The sequence below is a fragment of the Apodemus sylvaticus genome, chromosome 1 (genome assembly GCF_947179515.1).
Source record: "Apodemus sylvaticus chromosome 1, mApoSyl1.1, whole genome shotgun sequence".
Classification (NCBI taxonomy): Eukaryota; Metazoa; Chordata; class Mammalia; order Rodentia; family Muridae; genus Apodemus; species Apodemus sylvaticus.
Genome location: NC_067472.1, coordinates 21,037,378 through 21,058,279, shown reverse-complemented (window position 1 = coordinate 21,058,279; position 20,902 = coordinate 21,037,378). Strand labels below are relative to the sequence as shown.

Below are 20,902 nucleotides of genomic sequence, written 5' to 3'. Positions count from 1 at the left end.
CGAACAGAGGCTTTGCCCATACCTCAGCATAGTGAGCGACGGGGAGGCTCAGAGAACGGGTAAACATAGTCGGAGTCAGCAGTGACCAGTGAACACCACAGCCACACTGTGCACTTTATAGTTTCATAAACCAAGGAACATACTAGAAGCATCAGGAAAATGTAAGTGTAAAAGATGATGGTGACTGTGATAATAGGAGATCCTTCTGCCTCTCTGCTTCTTGGATTATAGGCACATATGACCACACCCATCTAAAACACAGGTTTTTCTTTTTCTAATTGAGGATTTATTATGAAAGAGTGTTAAAGTCCCTGCTTCCCAGCTTTTTTCCACAGGTGAACCAGAATCTTCAGATGCAGGGCTCCGTCAGTATTTTATCTTAAAAGAACTTCAGTATATCATAAAGAGACAGGTATGTGGGAATGATTCTAGACAGGTCTGTGATGTTGAACAAACAAACCCGTCATCAGGAAAGGGAGGTTACTCGCGGAGCACAATATTCCTGTGCAGGATAAACTGAAGCTCTCTTTAGATAGTAAATACCAAGTTTCTTCAAAATACGGTATTTTCTGATTACAAAACCAGATATCATTTTTTAAAACTATATTTGGACATGTAGTCTTTTAATGTTTGTTTTCCATTCATACATATATGAACATTTCTATTTTATAAAAACAGGAGCAGAGAGTATCTGTGATATTTTGTAGTTTGTTTTTATCATTTACAAATAGGTCCTGAGGGGGCTGGAGAGATGGCTCAGTGCATAAGAGCACTTGCTATTCTTCCAGAGAACCCAAGTCCAGTTCCCAACACCCATGTTAGAAGTTCACATCCACCCAGCTCCAGGGGATCAAACACCCTCTTCTGGCCTCTGCTGGTACCTGCACTCATGTATGCATACATGTATGGACACACACATACACACACACACACACATACACACACACACACGCTGAATTCTGGGAATCTAGGTACCTGTCTCTATATTTGAATGGCAAACACTTTACCAATAAAACCATTTCCTCAGTGCTAAATTGTGTGCACTTTAAAAAGCTGTCTTTTAGGGACTGGAGAGATAGCTCAGTGGTTAAGAGCACTTGTTCTTAGCTGAGCAGTGGTGGAACATGCCTTTAATCCCAGCACTTGGGAGGCAGAGGCAGGAGGGTTTCTGAGTTCGAGGCCAGCCTGGTCTACAGAGTGAGTTCTAGGACAGCTAGGGCTATACAGAGAAACCCTGTCTCAAAATAAAATAAAATAAAATAAAATAAAATAAAAGAAAAGAAAAGAAAAGAAAAGAAAAGAAAAGAAAAGAAAAGAAAAGAAAAGAAAAGAAAACAACAACAAAAGCACTTGTCTTATAGAGGGCCCAGGTTCAATCCCAGCTCCCAATAGTGGTTCACAACCATCACACAGAGATGTACGAGTAAGCAATAAACAACAACAAACCTCAGACACACAAACAAAATACTTCTAAAAGAAGATTTTAGAGGGCTGCATTTTAGACAGAAAATTTAAAGACAGAATAGTTTCATAGCCTCAGTGGGAGTAAGTGTCTGCACAAAGGAGAACAGAAGGAAAGCGACAGACTCTGGAAAGAGCTTGTAGAAAAGAGCTTGTAGTTGGCTCCAAGTGGACTGGGTGTCAGCTAGCCTGCAACTTAGGATATATTGTCTCACAGGGTTATTAGCCGCTAAGTCCAAACTTGAAGGCCCTATGTCTCCTGTCACCTAGTGGCCAGAGTGACTGGGACTGGGAGCCAAGGCTGCTTAGCTAGACAGCATCTGTGTGTGTAACAGACTCTGTTGAGGACTGTGCTGCCAGCTTCCTGTGATCCTGATGGCCCTGTGCAGGAGAGCTTCTGGCTTGGCAGGAACTGATGCAAGAACTTTGCCCTTTTCAGAGAAACTGGCTGCTTGCTAGGGACTCTGGAAAGGAACAAAAGGGCAAAGCTGCTGGAGACGGTATACATCCGCCAGCATTTCCTTCTGCTCCTGAGGCAGGATTGTGACTGTTTCATTAAAAGGCAGTTTGAGAGCTGGGTGGTGGTGGTACATGCTTTTAATCCCAATATTTGGGAGGTAGAGGCAAGCAGATCTCCATAAGTTCAAGGCCAGCCTGTTCTACAAATGAAGTTCCAGGACAGCCAGGGCTACACAGAGAAACTCTGTCTCAAAAAGCAAAACAAACAAACAATTTGGGTTTCAGAGCACTGATAACTTGCAACCCTCTCTGCCTGGCTTCCAAATTCCCACAAAGAGAACTCCCATCGCTGGAGAGATGGTTCAGTGGTTAAGAGCACTGACTGCTCTTCCGAAGGTCCTGAGTTCAAATCCCAGCAACCACATGGTGGCTCACAACCATCTGTAATGAGATCTGATGCCCTCTTCTGGTGTGTCTGAAGATAGATACAGTGTACTTACATATAATAAATAAATGAATACATCTTTAAAAAAAAAGTTAAAGAATGAGAACTCCCATCGCTCTTTAATCCATTTTTTCCTGTGGTCACTTTAATCCACAGAAATGCCTGGGCGTCCCCTCAGGTTGTCCCAGGTTCTCAGGTCCCTCCCCCTCCCATTCACTTTCCTGGGCCAGCGGATTTCTGATCTATGTGCCAACCTGATTATGAAGCTCACACAGCAAGAATGTAAGCCACATTGACTGTCTGGCTCCAGCGGCACACGTCGCCCAGAGGGGTGGTGCCTGAGAAGTGCACGTTTCACACGGCTTCACTGGAGCTATTCTTTTGCATCTTAACTCTTAATATTCATTGTCTCATTCCAAAGCTTGATGTTTAAAATAATTAGACTTAATGTCATTTCTTCCATCAAAACCTTGCCTTAATTAAAAGGACAGCATGAGTCTTTAAGTTTTAAGTTTTCTACTGTAATTCTCAACTATTCTGTTTCCATTCAAGAAGAACTTGGCTCAAGAAGTCTCTGTGTACTCCATTTCTGTGTGAGCTACCAAAGCCTTTTCCTTAAAGAAACAGACTTCAAACAGAAGTCACGGGCATAAAATTGGACTAAAGGAGAGTATTTCCCAAGAAAAGAAGCCAAGTCACCTGATTCAAATACTACTGTATAGTTTATGAGCCCCCCCCCCCACTACCCTTTAAACCTTATACCCGTAAAAATACTCGGGGTGTGTATCACGGGTGTCAACTTCTGCCTTGCTACTGGACTTAACACAAGAGAGGTCTCAGTCACTTCGAGTAGCCCACACCACAAAGTAGGGACAGAAAGGACTGGTGGGTCATTTGCTAATGAGAAAGGGAGATGGGACACCATTCACTTTAGAAAATGAGCAGAAAGAACTACTTTCCTGACTCAGGTCTGGGCAAAGGGTGTGGCTATACTCTGGCAAAAGAGCCAGACAAAATACAGAGCCAGCAGTTTCCGGGCTTGAGTTGTCAGCACTAATGCAGGGCCAGCCGCTCTGAGTTCACTCTGGGTGATGGCAGGAGCATGTGCCTGTGAGTGACAGATCCTGCAAACATTTATTAGAGAGGAAAAATGCAACGTGAAGAGATGGAGGCCCTTGGCCGGCATTAGAAGCAGAGAACCCAGTGTGTACCTGGAGGTCCGAGGAGCCCCAAGAGGAGAGCTATGATGATGGAATATTGCCATTGCTGTTCTAGAGTACTATCTTCAATTTATAAAGATTCCTGGCTGGGCGGGATGGCACTTGCCTTTAATCCTAGCACTTCGGAGGTAGGCAAGGGGAAATCTCCGCGTCTGAGGCCAGCCTGGTCTACATTTGGAGTTCTGGGCCATCCAAGGCTACATAATGAGAAAAAGGAAGGAAAAAAACATCCTTTTGTTAGGTTCTGTTTTCCTAAATTCCCTCCTGTCATCACGAGTAAGCGAGGACCTGTTTAGCCAAGATAAGTAGGCTGTCTTTAGTTTCCCATAGGGAAAAATGAAACCTGATTATTTTCTTTCTTCACTAGGCCTGTGAGTTGAGAAGTCCAAGTAGAAAGACACACAGGATGGGGACGGGAGAGGCTGAGTCTTTCTGAACACTGGCCCCACTGCTGAGTGCTGCTTTGAAGGGAAAGAAGAAATCAAATGGCAGTTTCCAGTCTGTTCTAGGTTGGTCCCTTGGGGGCTCTGGCTTCTGAGTAATGTCCACAAAGTTCACAAGAGTCGTCAAAGACACTTCTGCTCCTCTCTGGTGCTCCTACAGGAAGAGAGTCAGGGACAGGTGAGCTCTCGGTGCATTTCATGGAGTCTCCAGCTGCATTATTTTCTTTGGACTGAAAACACGTGACCCAAGCAAGGTACATCTTCTCAAATGGCTGCATATAGTATCTCATCGTGTGAGATACAAGCAAACAAATGTCCAGCAATAGCTGGTGCAACTTGTTGCATCTTAATCAATTTTTAAACCACCATGTTCTCTACCAAGTCTTTACAAATGAAACTGTTATTAAAAAGCTGGGATGCTTCCTCTGAGGTTTGTGTCTTTGCCGCTACACTCTCCACTATGAACTAGATCTTTGGTCGGAGTGTAACCCATGCCTGAGAGACATAAGTTCTTTATTCCACATGAAAGACACCATCAGGTACACATGTTGTGAGCATTTCCCTCTGCTCTGGCTTTTATTTATTTTTTCCTTAAATGCCTTTTTGTTGGGGTTTAATGCTTTCTTTGATATACAATTTATAAATTATAAAATCGATGGGCGTTACTATTTAGGTGAGAGTTCTGGCTGACAACTGTTATCCAGCCAAAGCTGAAGCAGGAGCCGGGGGTGCCCTGCCTCAGCTCCTCTGTGGCCCCTTTTCGGTCTCACCACTGGGGTAGCTAATGCTTCTCCAGCTTCTCATCAGAACACAGCTGAAACTCTATTCTCCATGTCCATCAGGTAGACTGAATGACTGGAAAGGATTGTAGGCAAAGCAAACTACCTGAAAAAGGCATGGGCTAAGGTATCTAGAAGAAAACAAGCACTCGGTGGCTGTAATGCCCGAGAGGAAAAGAACAAACCTAACATCCCTGTGACAACACAACTGTGGTGAGGAAAACTTATCAGGGGATTCAGGGCAGCTTCTGTAGCTGACTACACGAGTCTTACAGAAACCCGTCTGTCTACGCAAAGAGTGGGACGCTCTCAGTGAAGCTTCCTGACAACCGAGTGTTCGCCCCACTGATAGGCACAGGCAAGCACGTTGTCTAACCCCGCTGCTTGGGGGAGTTAAGAGTATGTTACGCCAGGCCTAAGTGCAGCTCCCTGTTAATTTACTGGAAAGCAAATATACTGCAGGAAACAGAAATTACAATGTTTTAATTTTCATTGAAATTAATAGCATACCAGTCCATACATGAATCATTTCACCTCAGCATATCTAGGTAAAAATACTATATTTTTGAACCTCAAATCCAAAGATTACACTCTCTCAAACCAAGGCAGATGCTAAGTGTGTTAGATCCTACGTTATAAACTGGAGACACGTTTACTTCAGATGAAAGCATTTATTTAGTGGCGACCACAGAAGCAAGAATTGGTAACTACACTAATAATGTAATCACAATGAAGAGATTCCAAAACATTATTAGTCGAGTGACTGTTGCAGTGAACACATATGCATAGAACACACATGCATAGAACATGTTTTCTGTGGTCAGATTTCTAATAACAGTAGGGTTATTTAAAAGAAATATGACATCTGGGGCAGGGGATGGGGGTGGAGGATGGAGAAGGATGAATTTGGTTGTATTCACTATGCCAAAATGTTAATTTTCATAAGCATACTGGAAAGACAGACCTAAGAATGGATTCTGCGGACTCACTCTAGAGAAACCCTTATTGGTAACATACACTGGTCCTCAGAAGCGTAACAGCAGCCTCATCAAATGGCTGGGAGGAACATGACTTACCTGTACAGACTCGCACTGGTACAGGAATCGGGCTCCTGCCACATGAGCCTGAGGGTTGGACTGAAGTCCTATATGCGCCCACAACACCTGGATCTCCAGGGACACTGGGATCAAACAGCAGGACGTGCAGTTTACTGTCTGCAGAACATAAAGAAGCAAGCGCTCAGCTGTCGTCGTCGTTTCTGTTGGTTTGAAAAGATTTATTTTTATAGATGTATATGCATGCGTGTGCGTCTCTCTCTCTCTCTGTGCATGTGCAGATGCCCATGGAGGCTAGGGAGAGTGTCAGATCCCCTGCAGGTAGAGTTATAGGCAGTTGTGAGCCACCAATGGGTGTTCTTAACTGCTGGTCCACCTTTTCTCAGCATCTCTTGAGCAGCTCTTGTTATTAGAGTATTGTGTAATAATACAGAGGCCCATATGGCTTAGAGAAAGTGCAAAGCCAGGTCATATACATGTTCTTAATCTTAAAAAAGTTGTATTTAAACATGAACAACAGGATGAAGAGACTTCTGAAAGCTAAAGATACATCTAACATCTAGTTTAGCTATCCTACTCTTGGGTGTATAATATATTCAATGAAAATGAAACCACCCTGTGAAAGGAGATAGTTGGGCTGCCACTCCCAACAAACAACATTAGCTCTTCACTGAGTTTCCTATAAAAGGCTGAAAAAAATGTGGTATCCATACAATGGAATATTCACTCATAAAAACCATTCACTCATAAAAGAAAAAAAATGGAATGCTGACATTTGCAGTAAAATGGGTAGACAGAGGGAACACTACATTCTATTTGATTTTTCAAGACTGGGCTTCTCTGTGCAGCCCTGGCTGTCTCAGAACTCACTCTGTAGATGAGGCTGGCCTCAAATTCACAGAGACCTGACTACTTCTGCCTCCTGAATGCTGGAATCAGAGGTGTGCTCAGGCTGGCCTCAAATTCACAGAGACCTGACTACCTCTGCCTCCTGAATGCTGGAATCAGAGGTGTGCTCCACCACTGCATGGAGAAAACTGCTGATTTTGACACAGAAGAGTAGAATTATACTGTGATTACTGGAGATGAGTTAAAGGTGGGGTAGTTAGTACCAAGCGACAGTTAAACAGTTTTAAATAACTGATTGCTCACAGCACAGTAGGGCAACTTCATATTTTATGTAGAATCTGGAGGTTTAATTCCCTGCACTGAAAGAAAAAAAAAAACTTGAAAAGAGAAGCTAGCAGCCTCTGAATGTAACAATGAGATGGAAATGATCACTAAATAGTGCATGAATGTACTGAAATTTTACACACAGTCCATACATATATACAGTTATGTTAATTAAAAAGAAAACTTTCAAAAAGGCACTCAATTAGGATAGCACAGGTTGCCGAGAAGAAATACTCACTAAGCGAAACACTCACTAAGCGACAGCTACAAAGAGTCTCCTAAGGATATGAAAGGCCCTGGCCTCGAGCAAACAACTGGGATTTTAAAAACTGGATTTGAACACAGAAGTAATGACAAGTTACATAAGATATAGGGTTAGGGTTAGATTCTAAGTCTGATTTGAAGGCATCAGGGAGCCATGTAAACCGTTCTAACAGGATCACGGCATAGTTAAAGCAGTGCCCTAAGAGAAATAATTACAAAATGTAGGAAGATACGTCCCATTTGGCTCCAATTTTTAAACCCTTAATACCCCTTCAGTATGTGAAACATGATTTTATTTGGTGGTACTCAGAACTGAACCCAATTCAACTACCTGGCAAGGGTTCTACATTGTCCTAAAGTCCTGACCTGTGCAATCATAAGAGATTACACCTGCTTCCAGTCTTATAAACAAACCCATAGTGACCAAAGAGTTATGACAGGGGAAACAAAGTGTAGCGGGAAACATGGCTCAGTGGACAGAGCTCGCTTGTTCCCCAGCCCGGCCACTTGAGTTTGATCACCCCACAAGGAAGGACAGGACCACCTCTCCGAGCTTCCCTCTGCCTCCCACACGTCTGCACTTACACGATAAATGTAATGGAAAAAAAGAATACAAATATTTGGAATATATGGCCTGGCTCTGAACTATAAAGCACCATCAGCGGCTCTCAACTCTCCTCATGCTGCAACCTGCCAACACGGTTCCCCATGCTGTGGTGATCCCAACCATAAAATTATTTTTGTTGCTACTTCATAATTCTAATTTTGCTAGTGTTATGAATTGTAATGTAAATATCCATGTTTTCTGATGGTCTGAAGGGACCCCCGTGAAAGGGTCGCTCCACCCCTGAAGGGCTCCCAACCCACAGGTCGAGAACTGCTCTAGATTATCTTCAAGTTTATTTTAAAGTAAGGAAAGTAGATTAGATGGAGGTGTAACCTGAAATATGGACCCCAGAGAGGCATTTCTTACGTTCTTCTTGATACGGTAAATACAGACAGAATCAAGACTGGTTTGGGCCTTGTTAGCCATCATTGCAAAGATGGAGAACGAGTGACCGGTCAGTAACGGCTTCCTTCCTTACTGAAATGCTGCAGTTCCTGCTGAAGATCCTGGTCCACCCTCCTCTCTGGGCTGGGTCAGCATTACCAAAGATGGCAACAAGTTCTGGTCTGGGCCTTCCATGAAGAGTCTCGTATATCTCCTTCTGCAAGTGGCTGCAGGTCACCTCTTTGGGTCTGAAAGTAAACACCATGGAGGCTGGAGCCCAGCACCAGCATGGCTGCGACGCCATATTAGCATTCGAACATAAAATCACATCATATCATAACATCGTGATAGGGATCACAGGGAATACTTAGCGGCTACACCATAGATGCAAAGACTATCTTTTTCTTTTCTTTTCTTCTCTTTTCTCTTCTTTTTTCTTTTCTTCCTTCCTTCCTTTCTTTCCTTTTTTTTGTTTTTGTTTTTTTTTTCGACAGGGTTTCTCTGTGTAGCCCTGGCTGTCCTGGAACTCACTCTGTAGGCCAGGCTGGCCTTGAACTCAGAAATCCGCCTGCCTCTGCCTCCCAGAGTGCTGGGATTAAAGGCGTGTGCCACCACTGCCTGGCTAGACTATCTTTTTCTAAAGTGTTATTTGAAGTAGTAAACAGTTAGTACTTCTACATAGTCCCTATAAATAGAAACAAAATGGTGGGAAGTGCTCTGAGTTAAATAATTACCTTAACTGGCACCCGGATAATGCGTTCACTCCAAACTGTACTTTGTGTCTCTTCACAGAACAAAGCCCATTACCCTCACTCTGCAACAGGGTCATCTGAGGTGCAGAAGTGATGGTCAAGGGGACTGTAGCAGAAACAGCAAGTGGGCAGGGCTGGGAAATCGATGCTTCCACCGTACCTAAGCACTGTTTGTATTTTACTGACAGTTCAGCCACACATTTTCTCTAGTAGTTAAAAAACCAGACAAATACTGTCTTTCTAGAAACTCATTAACCATATAGTAGCATATGAATATCACACTTAAATAAGCAAACAGCATAATTTTCACCATTAGCTGTCCGAGGCATAAAGCCTTCAGTGGCATCGACCTTTAAGAACATAGCATACTCTGGTACAGAACATGCTACCTAAGCCTGACACAGCCTTGAGAACTTGGAAACCCTGAAGGTTGGTGACCTCTCATCATGCTTCCCAGCCCCCAAAAGGATACAGAGTGACCTAAGTCACCAGTTAGCACCAAGAGTGGCTTCCCAATGAGGTAGCCAGGATTCCCACTTCTCGGAGTAGCAGGAAGAGCAGCCTTTCTCTGTTGAAATGCCTGCAGAAGGAAGAAGACAACTGCTGTGCACACACGCCCCGCCAGACTCATGCCTTCCCCACTAACAGGCTATCTGTGGGCTGCCCCGAGCAAGCTTCCTTCACCACGACGCAGCACGATCTGATCTCCACCACTCCTTCTTCCCTCTCTAACATCAATCTGGAGAGATCTGTTTGTTGTTTTGTTTTGGGGAGTGCTGAAGACTAAACTTAGGGTCTTGCATATGCTAGGCAAGTGCTCCCCCTGCCCACGCCCCCATCCTGAGCCATCCGAACACTGAAATTCACTGCATGCTAATTCTGCCAAGGATGAAGCCAAGGACCCGCTAAGGATCCCTGGACACTATTTCTCAAACATTGATTTCGTGCAATGTGCATGTGGCCTGGCCAAACCCAGAGGGATCGAAATAGAAATTAAATTTTAATCAGTAACAGGACTGTGAGAAACACAGAGCCTGGCTGATCACAGGCTTGGAGAGGTTTTAAAGGAGTAAAGAGGCAGAAGAAAGGCAGATGACAGTAGTGAAGATCACAAACCAGAGGTCACTGGGAAATACAGTTATGAATGTTTGAAAGTGAAAAAAAAAGAGTAAAGGAATTTCCGTGTGCTGCTGACTGAACACAGTGGGCATTTTTAACAAGTTCAGTTCTGCTTTGGTTGGGTCCAAACAGAACATGAGAGGAAATGTTAATGATACACATGTATCAAGTATCTGTCACTCTAGTTAAATTAAGGAACAGTAGATGTGGAGACCTCGATTAAGACAGAAGCAGGCCTTAATATTCGGATTCTGGTTCGCACGCATTACGGAAACAGATTATCACTTCTTTTCTATGGAGTTGAGTGGGGGATTTTATTAAAGATAATTCTGTAGGAGAAAGAGAGGTGCTCAGAAAGACAGACAGGCAGACGCAGTATGGATACTGGCTCTGCAAAGTGCTCTTTCTAGGACTCAGCCTCTGAACCCTGTCAGAGAGAAGGCTGCCGACCCTGAAGCGAACGATGAAGCCCTGCTGCATGGAAGCCCCTGGCCTGACGGTCAGGTTGGTCTGTCTGAAGCTGACAGAGACTTTCTGGATCCCGAAGGTCCCATTGGTCTCGATCTCGTAGAGAACCTGAGAAACAAAAGGAGACTCCATCAATCAAAACTGTGGGCTTACTGTGTCTTCTGTCTGTGTTCTTAACTGCATGCAACAATCAGAAGAGACCAGAAACAATAGCACGTAAAGGGAAAGACGGCTTGATATTGTATTTGCATGTGAGATAGAGACCAAATACAGCTCTTAGGGCAAAGTTCACAGAAGAGGTGTGCTTAGTTAAAAGTTTTGAGTGTGAGCCAGCCAGCCAGGCAGGTGTGGAACTGGGCAGAGGGAAGCACTGGGTTACCAGACCCTTAAGTGTCTGAAGAGAAATAAAGACAGTAGCTGGGGACCGAAGGGATGCTTTAAGATACTTTAAGAGAAGTCTTCTTGCTTTACACATGCTCATCTATTATAACAGGACATTAACGTTGACTAATCTCGAACTTCGCTATGACACTGTGGCAGCAGATGGAGAGGTGAACACTGGTGAGAACCAGCACAAGACTGTGTGTACAAAGGAGGAGACTGAATAGAAAACATTGGAGAGCAACAGTGATGGACGCAATTGAAAACACGGTGGGGACAAAAGCCACAACGTCCAGCCGTCAGTTAGTCTAGCCCAGTGGCTCTCAAGCCGTGGGTCACGACCACACGGCAGGCCGAACGGCCCTTTCATAGGGGTTGCCTAAGACCATTGAAGACGCGAATATTTACACTGTGATTCATAATAATGCAGCTACAGTCATGAGGTTGCCACAAAATAATTTTATGGTCGGGGGATCATCACGTCACGAAGAACTGTATTAAATGAATGCATTATTAGGAAGGTTGAGAACCGCTACTCCACCCCTTCCAGGAAGAGGAGGCCCCTCTGGTGATAATGACCCATACGTACCAGTCTAGAATTTGAGTTTCCATACCTGGGACACGACATTCTGACACATATTTCCGGCCAACAGAGGAGGGCTTATTTCTGAGGCAAGTGTTACAGGAACCTGGAACTGGTGAGAGGGAGGGGCAACTCAACAGCAATGGAGAACAGCCTTTCTCTTGTGGCAAGAGATTTCTTTACATTATTCCTGGACACATGCTAGCTGTGCGTTATGCAAAACGAATGCTTTTCTTTCCCTTGACTCTCCCGATTTCCTCTCCTTCCAGCGCCAGACAACTTAAGTTCAGGTCACTGTGAATCAGCCCAGCTCAGTACAAGCTTCTTGGAACATGGGTAGACGTGAAGCAAGGGCCACAGCCAATCAGATGTAGAGAATCCTGCATTTTCCCTCTTAGACATTCATATGCCTGCTATTATATGAAAAGACTTAAAGATGTCCACTCCAAACGCAGCACTTAGCCTGGTTTAACTCAGGTGTTTTCTAGACTTACTAACACCCCACTAATCTTTACTTTATGTGAAGCTATTTCTAGAGCTCCGTTTGACCATATAAAACACCTACATTTTCCTCCATTCCTATAATTTAAAATGGAATGGTCTTAGATAAGACAGCAGCCAGATATTGTTTTCTTGATAAACAGCATCATACCTTCGTATTCTGAAGATCAGTCATACCTCTTGGAACCTAGGAAAGATGGAGGATGGAAACACGAGGATGTATATGCTTTTCATAATCACCAGGAGTTTCCACTTCAAACGACCCCCAAACAGACTTTGGTAGGGGAAGGAGAAGACTGAAATGCTAGAGTGGCCTCTGATCTACCACCTGACGCTCCTCTCACTAAATATTAGAGTTGAGCTCGATGCCATACTAGACTGAAGGCCACACACCCAGACAGAGCTTGCTCAAAAAGCAAGAACTTTGGCAAAACAGGGGACTGTCTCTGCTCCTTCACTTTCAAGGAAACCCATCAGCCAGGATGGTGACGAGGTCTGATCTTAGGAATTATAGGATCCAGCATAAGGATTTTTCTACAGCATACAACCGTGGGTGGCATATGAACTTCATGGTGAGGATAAGTGATTTGAGTGAGGTGAGTCTAGAGAGTGGGGAGAGACGAATGACCTACCTTCAAGACTCTGAAGTTATAGTAAGAGGCGGGGTCCAGGGCTGGCTCCGAAGTGCAGCTACTGGCTAGGTCCTTGAAGAAACGAGGACACGTGGTGCTTTTACTCTCTAGGAAACCTTATAACACAGACAGGGAAGACAGCAGTGGTAGGTGAGAAAGCCCATTTCCAAAATAAGCCAAAGGTGCACTCCTGCCCTGGGACCCACCTGCAGGGTTGCTCTCGGCACAAAGTCCCCCAGCTCCCGCCGCCGCAGGCTGCCTCAGTAAGCTCACTACAGACCAGCTCGGGTAGTAGATGAGGATGGGATCCCCCGCCTGAATAAAATAGAGGGCAAACTCATTCGCTGTGAGGTGAGACTCAGCAGCCCAGGAAAAGCAGGCAGAAACAAAGGTTAACCTCATTGTAGGAGGGAACCACAAAGTTACACAGCCAACTGTGCTCTGTCAGGAAAACCAGACTATCCCACCCCCTTCCCAGGCTTACCCTATAGAATAGTACTCTCGATTGGGTTTTCGGTGTCAAAGTGAAGGAGTGGCCGCCAAACTCTGCAGCCAGGGCCTGGAAGTTGGTCGCATTGACTGTTTGGAGCTTCTGGAAATAGTTTGATTTTGCTAAAATTTTGTTTTTAAAAGAACAGAAACTTAGATAAAAGGCATTTCTTTTTAAGTATCCGACATAAGAATCAGCCTTTGAAGCACATCACACACACACACACACACACACACACACACACACACACTCACACCTTATCGCATGCAAATGAACATCAAGGTTTAAGGAAGAACTCTAAGATGGTTCACCTGGTCAAGGCAATTGCCACCAAGACTGACAACCACCTGAATTGGATCCTTGGGACCTACACACTGGAAAAGGAGGAGAACTAATTCTCACAAGCTGTCCTTCCATCTCCACGAGTGAGTTACGGCATGTAGTCATGTCACAAGCATGTGTGTGCCAAACTCCGCCCCCAAATAGTAAATCAGTGAAAGTTTTACAGAGCAAAGCTCTGTTTTGGCACAGGTGTGCTGACGCCTGCTGTACACCACCCTTCCTGCCCTGCATCTCCAGGAGCCGAGGTTCCTCCAGAAACAGCACAGAAAGGCGATTTACCTCCTGTTAAATCCAGCTACTGCTACCTTTGTATGCAAACGTTAAAGAGACGTGGAGAGGGAAGATGAGCTCAGAGAGTCGGAGCTATGGACTCTTTCCACAGCTTTTCTCAGTGAGAGCCCCAGCCAGCTGTGAGCTGCCATGTGGGTGCTGGGAGCTGAGTCTGGGTCCTCTGGAAGAACAGCCAGTGCTTAGGTGTTGAGCCATCTCTCTAGCCCCACAGATGACCACTTGCCCTGCCTCCTCATTTCAGTACAAGTCTACTAGTTGAAGTAGTGATAAGGCCATAATACAGACAAGATGTACAAGCTAAGGCTATATACATACACACAAGTATATTATTCATATATGAATTCATATATAAATATATAAATATTCTTGTTTGTGTCCACCATCACACATGGTGTACCATCAGCTAACAGTTTAGAGGTAGTTACACTTGGATATAACTGTGGACGGGAAAAGAAGCCTACAGACCGTTTCATCCAATCCCATTAGGAAATTTGGATCCTCCGGGGCAAGGAAGTTGCAAGGGACCTCAGAGTAAGCTAACAAAACCAGGAACAGATCCCCAATCCCCTACTTGTTGGTCTGCAGTTTTCCCCCTCCACCATGCTGTAGAGACCCTCTTAGGAAAAGCACCCTGCCCAGCCCCCATGATCATTATCAAGACATTTTATCCATTGTGAATAAATATACAGTTTGGTTTTTCTAAAAAAAATGATTTATATATTTTTATTTTATGTGTTATTGGTGTTTTGCTTGTATGTATGTCTGTGTGAGTATGACAGATCCGCTGGAGCTGGAGCTGGAGTTATAGCCACTTGTGAGCTGCCATGTGGGTGCTGGGAACTGAACCTGGGTCCTCTGGAAGAACAGCCAGTATTCTTACGTGCTGAGCCATCTCTCTAGCCCCATAGTTTGTCCTTTGAAGAGGGTGACAGTTTATATGGAGGAAGTCATAATATTCACATAAACTGACAACCACACAAGGAATTCTACAAATTCTAAAGGAATGACTTAGGGCAATGAGCGTCTCAGAACTTCCCAGGATGGGCTCACCAGGGCAGATGGCAGAAGATTCTTAGGAGAGCTAAGATGTTCACAATGCAAGAAGAAAGAGGAGACTTGAGTCAAAGAGAAAAGCAAATAAAATTTAGGAGAAATTTAAGGCATAGCTTGAGGACAAGGGACAAGAATTTGTCCAAAATAAAAGGGCAGAATAAGATCATTATTGAAAAACTTGCAAAAGAAAGAAGAAAGGATTCAAAGCTGATTGCCAGGCTAAAGGTGCTGAGCAGTATTTTAAAGGTGGTAGAGAGTCACTGGAGGTTTCTGAAATTACTAATGTCCTCTACTAACTGAAAGGAAGAAGGTAGTGGTAAGAGGGGTGAGTGATAGGGATTCGAAAAAAAATTGGAGACAGGGGAATTCCAAAGTCAAAGTAATAAATGTTAAGTGACAAGAACAGCCAAACTTGTTTCTACTCACAGTTGTTCATGCGGACACAAAACTGTGCAATTCCACGGGAGTCCGTGAAAACTCTGGAAGGAAATGGGGAGTTGCTCCGGAAGATAAGAGAGTTGTCCACACATGCCCAACTTGAAGATCTGTGAGGGAAGGTGAAGATACGGAGGAGGGACACGGAGTATGGTTAGGGAAGGGGTCTTACCCACCAATGTCGGATGCCAATAAGGGGGTCTGTGTGGACAGAGGCGCAACACTCAGGTTCTATTTCACTGGATGGCTCAGCACTCCCAGGGGGACCTGGGGGTAGGAAACCCACCTGAGCACCCCAGCTCACCTTACACTACCAGGAAGGCAGAAGGAAAAGACTGTTCTGGGATTGAAAAGATCGCAGTCCTTGTCACAGCAGCAGTTTAAATCGCAGGTCCCAGGAGTCAAGTCACAGACACAGATGGGTAAGGCTGGAAGTGCAAGAAGTAAAGCGACTTGAAGCTCCCCAAAGTTTTCCCGCGCGGACAGCTCCCCTGCCAGCAAGGCAATTCTGTCTACATAATTTTAGATCCAAGAAGTCAGTGTTTCCATCCCGTTTCCCGCCTCATCACCTGGGGAGGGGTCGGTGGTCGCGTTCTCGGGCAGCGATAGCGTCCAGGGAGTAGGACTCTCAGACCAGTCAGGGAGAGCTGCAGTTGGCACTTCGGGCGTCACTGGCCCCAAGCCCCAGGAGGTGGGCAGAGCCCGGGCTCTGGAGGAGGGCTGCGGCCGGGCGGCGTCAGAAAGCATCAGGATCACCAGCAGCAGCAGCAGCAGCAGGTGCAGCTGCGGAGTGCACATAAGGCAGCCGGGCTGCAGAACCGTACAGACAGGAGCCTGGGTGTAGAGATAGGTCCTGGGAGCCCCGGGAAGAGGAGTTGCATTACGTCATCAGCTTCCCTCTGCGCATTGGCTCAGGCGGGAGCCGAGTGCTCTTCAGCCAATGGAAGGCCGTGTTGTTGCGACCCTGCGCGTCCTTCGTGCTGCGCTCTCCTCCTTAGCGGCGCGAGGCTCCCGTTACCTGGCAACCGCTGGGCGCCCGGGGGCGAAGGAGCCTTTGCCCTATCCGGCCGCTAGATGGCAGCTGGCATCAGGTTGGTGCCCTTTACGGACCTGGAGGAATTGAGTGAGGTCTTCTCTGAGGGAAATACCCAGAAGCACGAACTGGAATTACTCGTGTCTTTCGATCGGTCTTCCCAAGGTAAGAGGCCCTTTCTGTGGAGACACCATGCTCTCAAGGTGAAAAACACATCGAAAGTCACATCCCTTACGCGAACCGGGAAACTGAGTGCCAGATCACGCTCGTTACTCCCGAGACTCAACCAGGATCACTAAGTTTAGACCAACTTGGGCGACAGAGTGAGACTCTGTTCCCTAAAACAAAGACAAATGAACCAAGTCCCCATGATAGGGCCGTGAGAGATGGCTCAGCTGCTAAGAATATTTGTTCCTTCAAAGAACTGGGGTTCGCTTCCCAGGACCCATAGGGTGTCTTACAACCATCTACAACTCCAGTTCCAGGACATCCACTGCCTGGGCCATCTTCTGGCCTCACAGTAGGCGGCGTCAGACACCCACAGGTGCACAGACACATGCAGGCAAAACTCATATGCATAAAATCTTAAAGATGATTTAAAAAAATATCTCCACCTTATTTACTATGGTATTTTTTAAAAAACACAACAAAACAATGTTTATTTCAACTCGATAAATTTCTTTATTCCCTGCTCCCTCTCTCAGAGTCACAATTTCCCATAGCCTAGGCTGACCCTCAAACTCAAGATGTAGCCAAGGATGACCCAGAATTTCTGATCCTCCTAGGTCTGGAATGTCAATCATATAGGCCACCACAACATTCCAGAGGTCAGACTCAAGCCTTTGCCTTCACATATGCCTAGCAAACACTCTACCAAGTTAAATTTTATTTTTAAAAAAAGCTTTAGTAAGTGCATCATATCAATAAGGGTGGTCTGTATATTTGTTGCTGGAAAGGACAGTAAGGGGAGAGGTTCGGTACAAGAAAACAGGATGGGGAAGAATATGAGGATTTAGAGAAAGTTACAATTTAGAAACATTTTCTGAAGAGAAAGTAAAGTACAGAGATGGAAATAGCCAAGGAACCAAGAAGAAAGCTGATTGCTTTTTTTTTTTTTAACCATTAAGTTTTGTAACACTCTTCAGAATGTGTTTACATTTTCTCAGGAGTGGCATGTCCCTTCTGATTGTTTAATAGCACAAATATTCTGTATTTCCACTAATCTGGTGGACACAGGCAGGCATGGCTATTGCACACAAGATAGGAATGCAATACCTGAGCTGTTAAATATTTAATTTTAAAATAGTGATTCAAGGTTAAATAACTTCAGGTGATTAATAGTTGTTGTGATGAGCAGTTACGTTGTATATGATCAAAACCCACCTGCCAGTCAGCTCCCTGAGCTCATAATTCCAACATCTGGGTTATTTTGTTTGGGGGAATAAAGTAACATCTGCCAGGAGTTATCTAAATAAACGCCAGTCCACACCTTAAAACTGATTTCAGATGCCTCTCTTTCCGGTGAATCTCCTGGGCCGATGCCTCTCCTTTCCAATGAATTTCCTGGGCAGATAAGATTTGGGACGCTTGAAATTGCTCATATTTTTCAAGAGGATCTCCATTTTCATAATGCCTTGGAATTTTTAGCTTAAATATATCTCTATGCTCTAAATCCTCTCAAACATTTTTATGTGGTTAGGTGGTTAACTATGTATGTCTTGTGTGTGTGTGTGTGCTTGTGAAGGCCAGAAAAGCAAGATTGCTCTGGGGCAGGAGTTACAGCTGGTTGTGAGCCTCCTGCTGTGGGTGATGGGAGGGGGGTGGAGGGGTAGGGGATGACTGGACGGGCGACCAGGTGCAGGTGTCTGGAGGAGTAGAACACACTCTTCACACTGAACCACCTCTTCAGCCCACAGTCCATAGATTTCCAAAGGCCAAATTTATATTACTCAAATTATATGTATTTTATTAGAATGTAATTTTTGGCAGGTAAGCAGTTTTATCTGTCTTGTTTGCTGATCTATCCCCATGCCTAGTCATGGTAGTTGGGTTCATACGTGGACATTCAAAATGTACATTGAAGACTGGTTGGTTGCCCTCCTTTAATTTAGTTCTTGGGAGATTACCTTTTTTTCAGGTTGTGCTTATCTTCGTAAGTTTTATTTTATATCTGATCATAATATCTTTTAGATCTCAAAGTTTCGAGTTTGCATTTCTACTCTGGAATTGTTCATGAATGATCGTTGGTAAACTTGGGCTGGTTGAAGCAATCTCAGGACTGCCCAGTAAGGAAACTGTCCCACAACATCTAAGTTACTTTTCTTTCAAGTTTCAACACCTAAGGGCCGGGGTCAGCTCAGGGGCAGAAGGTTTGCCCGCTATGCTCCAGGCTCTGACCCCTGTCCCCAGCACTGGGAATGGGGGCACGAGTTAATGTCTCTAGCTTTTCTGTAATTTGTGGAGATCTGGGAAAGAGGAAAGAAGAGCGTTGGGATTTGTTCCCACTCTTGCATATTGATCCAATCTGCTGTGTATCCAACCACATGCCGAACGCTTTTCCTCTGAAACACAGAGGGCCGCTGGAATCATGCAATCCAGTTTGGAAATCTCTTCTTCTAAGGTGATGTCATAATAACACACCCGAAGGCTTGGCTCTCCGCCTTAAAACCGGCATCTGCATGGCACATGGGAACACATTTTTTTTTCCTCCTCAAAATTCTTTTTCATATTTTATTATTAGATCCCTGAAGAACTGAGATTTTTTTATGTTACAGGTTCCAGCAAACAGAACATAGGAAGAATTTAGACAACTTTTTGTTCAAGTGTCACATTGGGAATGAACTGTATTCTCAACTACTCCCTCACTGTAGTGAAAAACTAAACACCACAGAAAAGCCTGCTGGTGAGACTCATGTGCAGACATGAACACACCTTGGAGTTGAAAAACACAATAAGAGAATTTCCTTGGAGTTGAAAAACACAATAAGAGAATTTCAGGAAGACACAGAAAGCAGACAATGGACCAGCTTGATGCCATCCTAGGATAAAAAGCCACTTTGTATATAAGGTCCGAATAAGTTGTTTCTATTTGCTGCAGAATTCAAGTTTGACGTACACATACTTTACCATGATAAGATAGCGTGTTCCTCCAAGATGATCTATCAAATACTCTAATCTGTTATCTGCTTCTGTAAAACTGGCTTGCAAAATCCTTGTTACACCTTTTTCCTGTAAAAGGAGGCATGAAATGCCAACCAGTACTGTATTCCCCAATCCCGCTTTAGAGAGTCACGCCTGTGCACAGTAAATAAAACTTGCATGTTTGGTTTTCCTTTGGATGGTGGTTTTCATTCTTGGCTGGAGGGATTAGCACAGACAGCTGTGTGTTTCCCACCTGCTGTAGCTTCAGTATCATAGACCCTCTCAGGAGGAGAGCAGTCTCATCCCCTTCCTCTTGTGAAAAACATTTTTGATCTCCAGCTACAGTTTTAGCTTCACAAGAAACCTTACCAACAGGATAGACCCTCGGATCCATGAACGAGGATTCATGTATTCATTGGGAATCTCAACACTCTTATAGTCAAGAAGTCTGATTTAGAGGCAATCTTTTCAAAGGCAAAAATCTGGGTTGTTCTGTGCAGAGAGGCTTTGCCTTTGTCAAGTGTGTTAATGAGAGATTCTGTAGCTGAAGCGGATGACAGAAGGATTGCTGGCAGGTTTTAGCTATTCATCTGGATGCAGAGCCAAAAGAAAGTTAAGGAAACAGGTGTGAAATGCTCTGAGCAGGGATGTATGGGGTTCCTCGATTGACTTGGGCTGTGACCTCCAATGGAACTATTATGACAGGATGTACAGTTACCCAGCATGCATTCCTCCTTCTGTTGCTCGTGCTTTGGTGCCTTCTAAATGTAGTGTATGTTGGGAAACTCCTCACAACGGGGCAAAAGTGGATTCAATTTGAAGATTGGACAACTGGGATCCCAGAGAGTTGAAAGATGATCCCCAGGCCATTATTAAGAAGGTGCTGACTCAGGTAAAGCACAGAGCGGATTCTCGGCTGGAAAGCCTGGAGAAAACTGAAGAAATCAAACTGGCAGACTTGTCCTGCTCTAGCCCAGGAGTGATGAAGAGAGAAAGGTCTGGAGAAGAGCAGAGCAGTGTCTCTGCACCAAAACCCGAAACTAATGAGTCTCAGGCAGATGCTGCTGGATGGTGGTGGTAGTGATGAAGGTGGTGGTGGGGTGTGTGTGCATGTGCATGAGTGCGCGCGCGTGCGCCTGCCTGTGCATGCACGCACACGTGTGTGTGCAGCTGGAGCTAGTCAAGGATGATGAAAGAGAGGCTGAGGAAGGAAAAGATGACACTTAAGCACATGGTGGAATTTAGAAAAATTTCCCCATTATTCCTTTACCTAAGTGCTTGTGTGAGAGTGAATTAAGAACAGATCCTCTTTGCTGGTATCTTCTGCACATTTTCACTGTCCTCTTTCTCTCTGTCCTCCCTCTCTCTGTCCTCCCTTCCTCTGTCCTCCC

General features: G+C 44.7%; 1 protein-coding gene and 1 pseudogene across 1 annotated transcript; one reads left to right on the top strand and one right to left on the bottom strand.

The window, feature by feature from the left end:
- Window positions 1-697: 697 nt before the first annotated feature.
- On the bottom strand, window positions 698-16,204 carry Tctn3 (tectonic family member 3). Its single transcript, XM_052186260.1, has 14 exons — window positions 15,907-16,204; window positions 15,642-15,765; window positions 15,329-15,447; window positions 13,211-13,338; window positions 12,933-13,041; window positions 12,727-12,842; window positions 12,246-12,281; window positions 11,625-11,705; window positions 10,612-10,737; window positions 9,515-9,622; window positions 9,025-9,119; window positions 8,385-8,538; window positions 5,884-6,021; window positions 698-4,182 (listed from the first exon to the last, which is right to left on the bottom strand). The coding sequence occupies exons 1-14, from the start codon at window positions 16,133-16,135 to the stop codon at window positions 3,949-3,951; spliced, it is 1,797 nt and encodes a 598-aa protein (XP_052042220.1). The 5' UTR covers window positions 16,136-16,204; the 3' UTR covers window positions 698-3,948.
- Window positions 16,205-19,925: 3,721 nt separating this feature from the next.
- LOC127685209 (heterogeneous nuclear ribonucleoprotein C-like) lies at window positions 19,926-20,592 on the top strand (annotated as a pseudogene).
- Window positions 20,593-20,902: the final 310 nt, after the last annotated feature.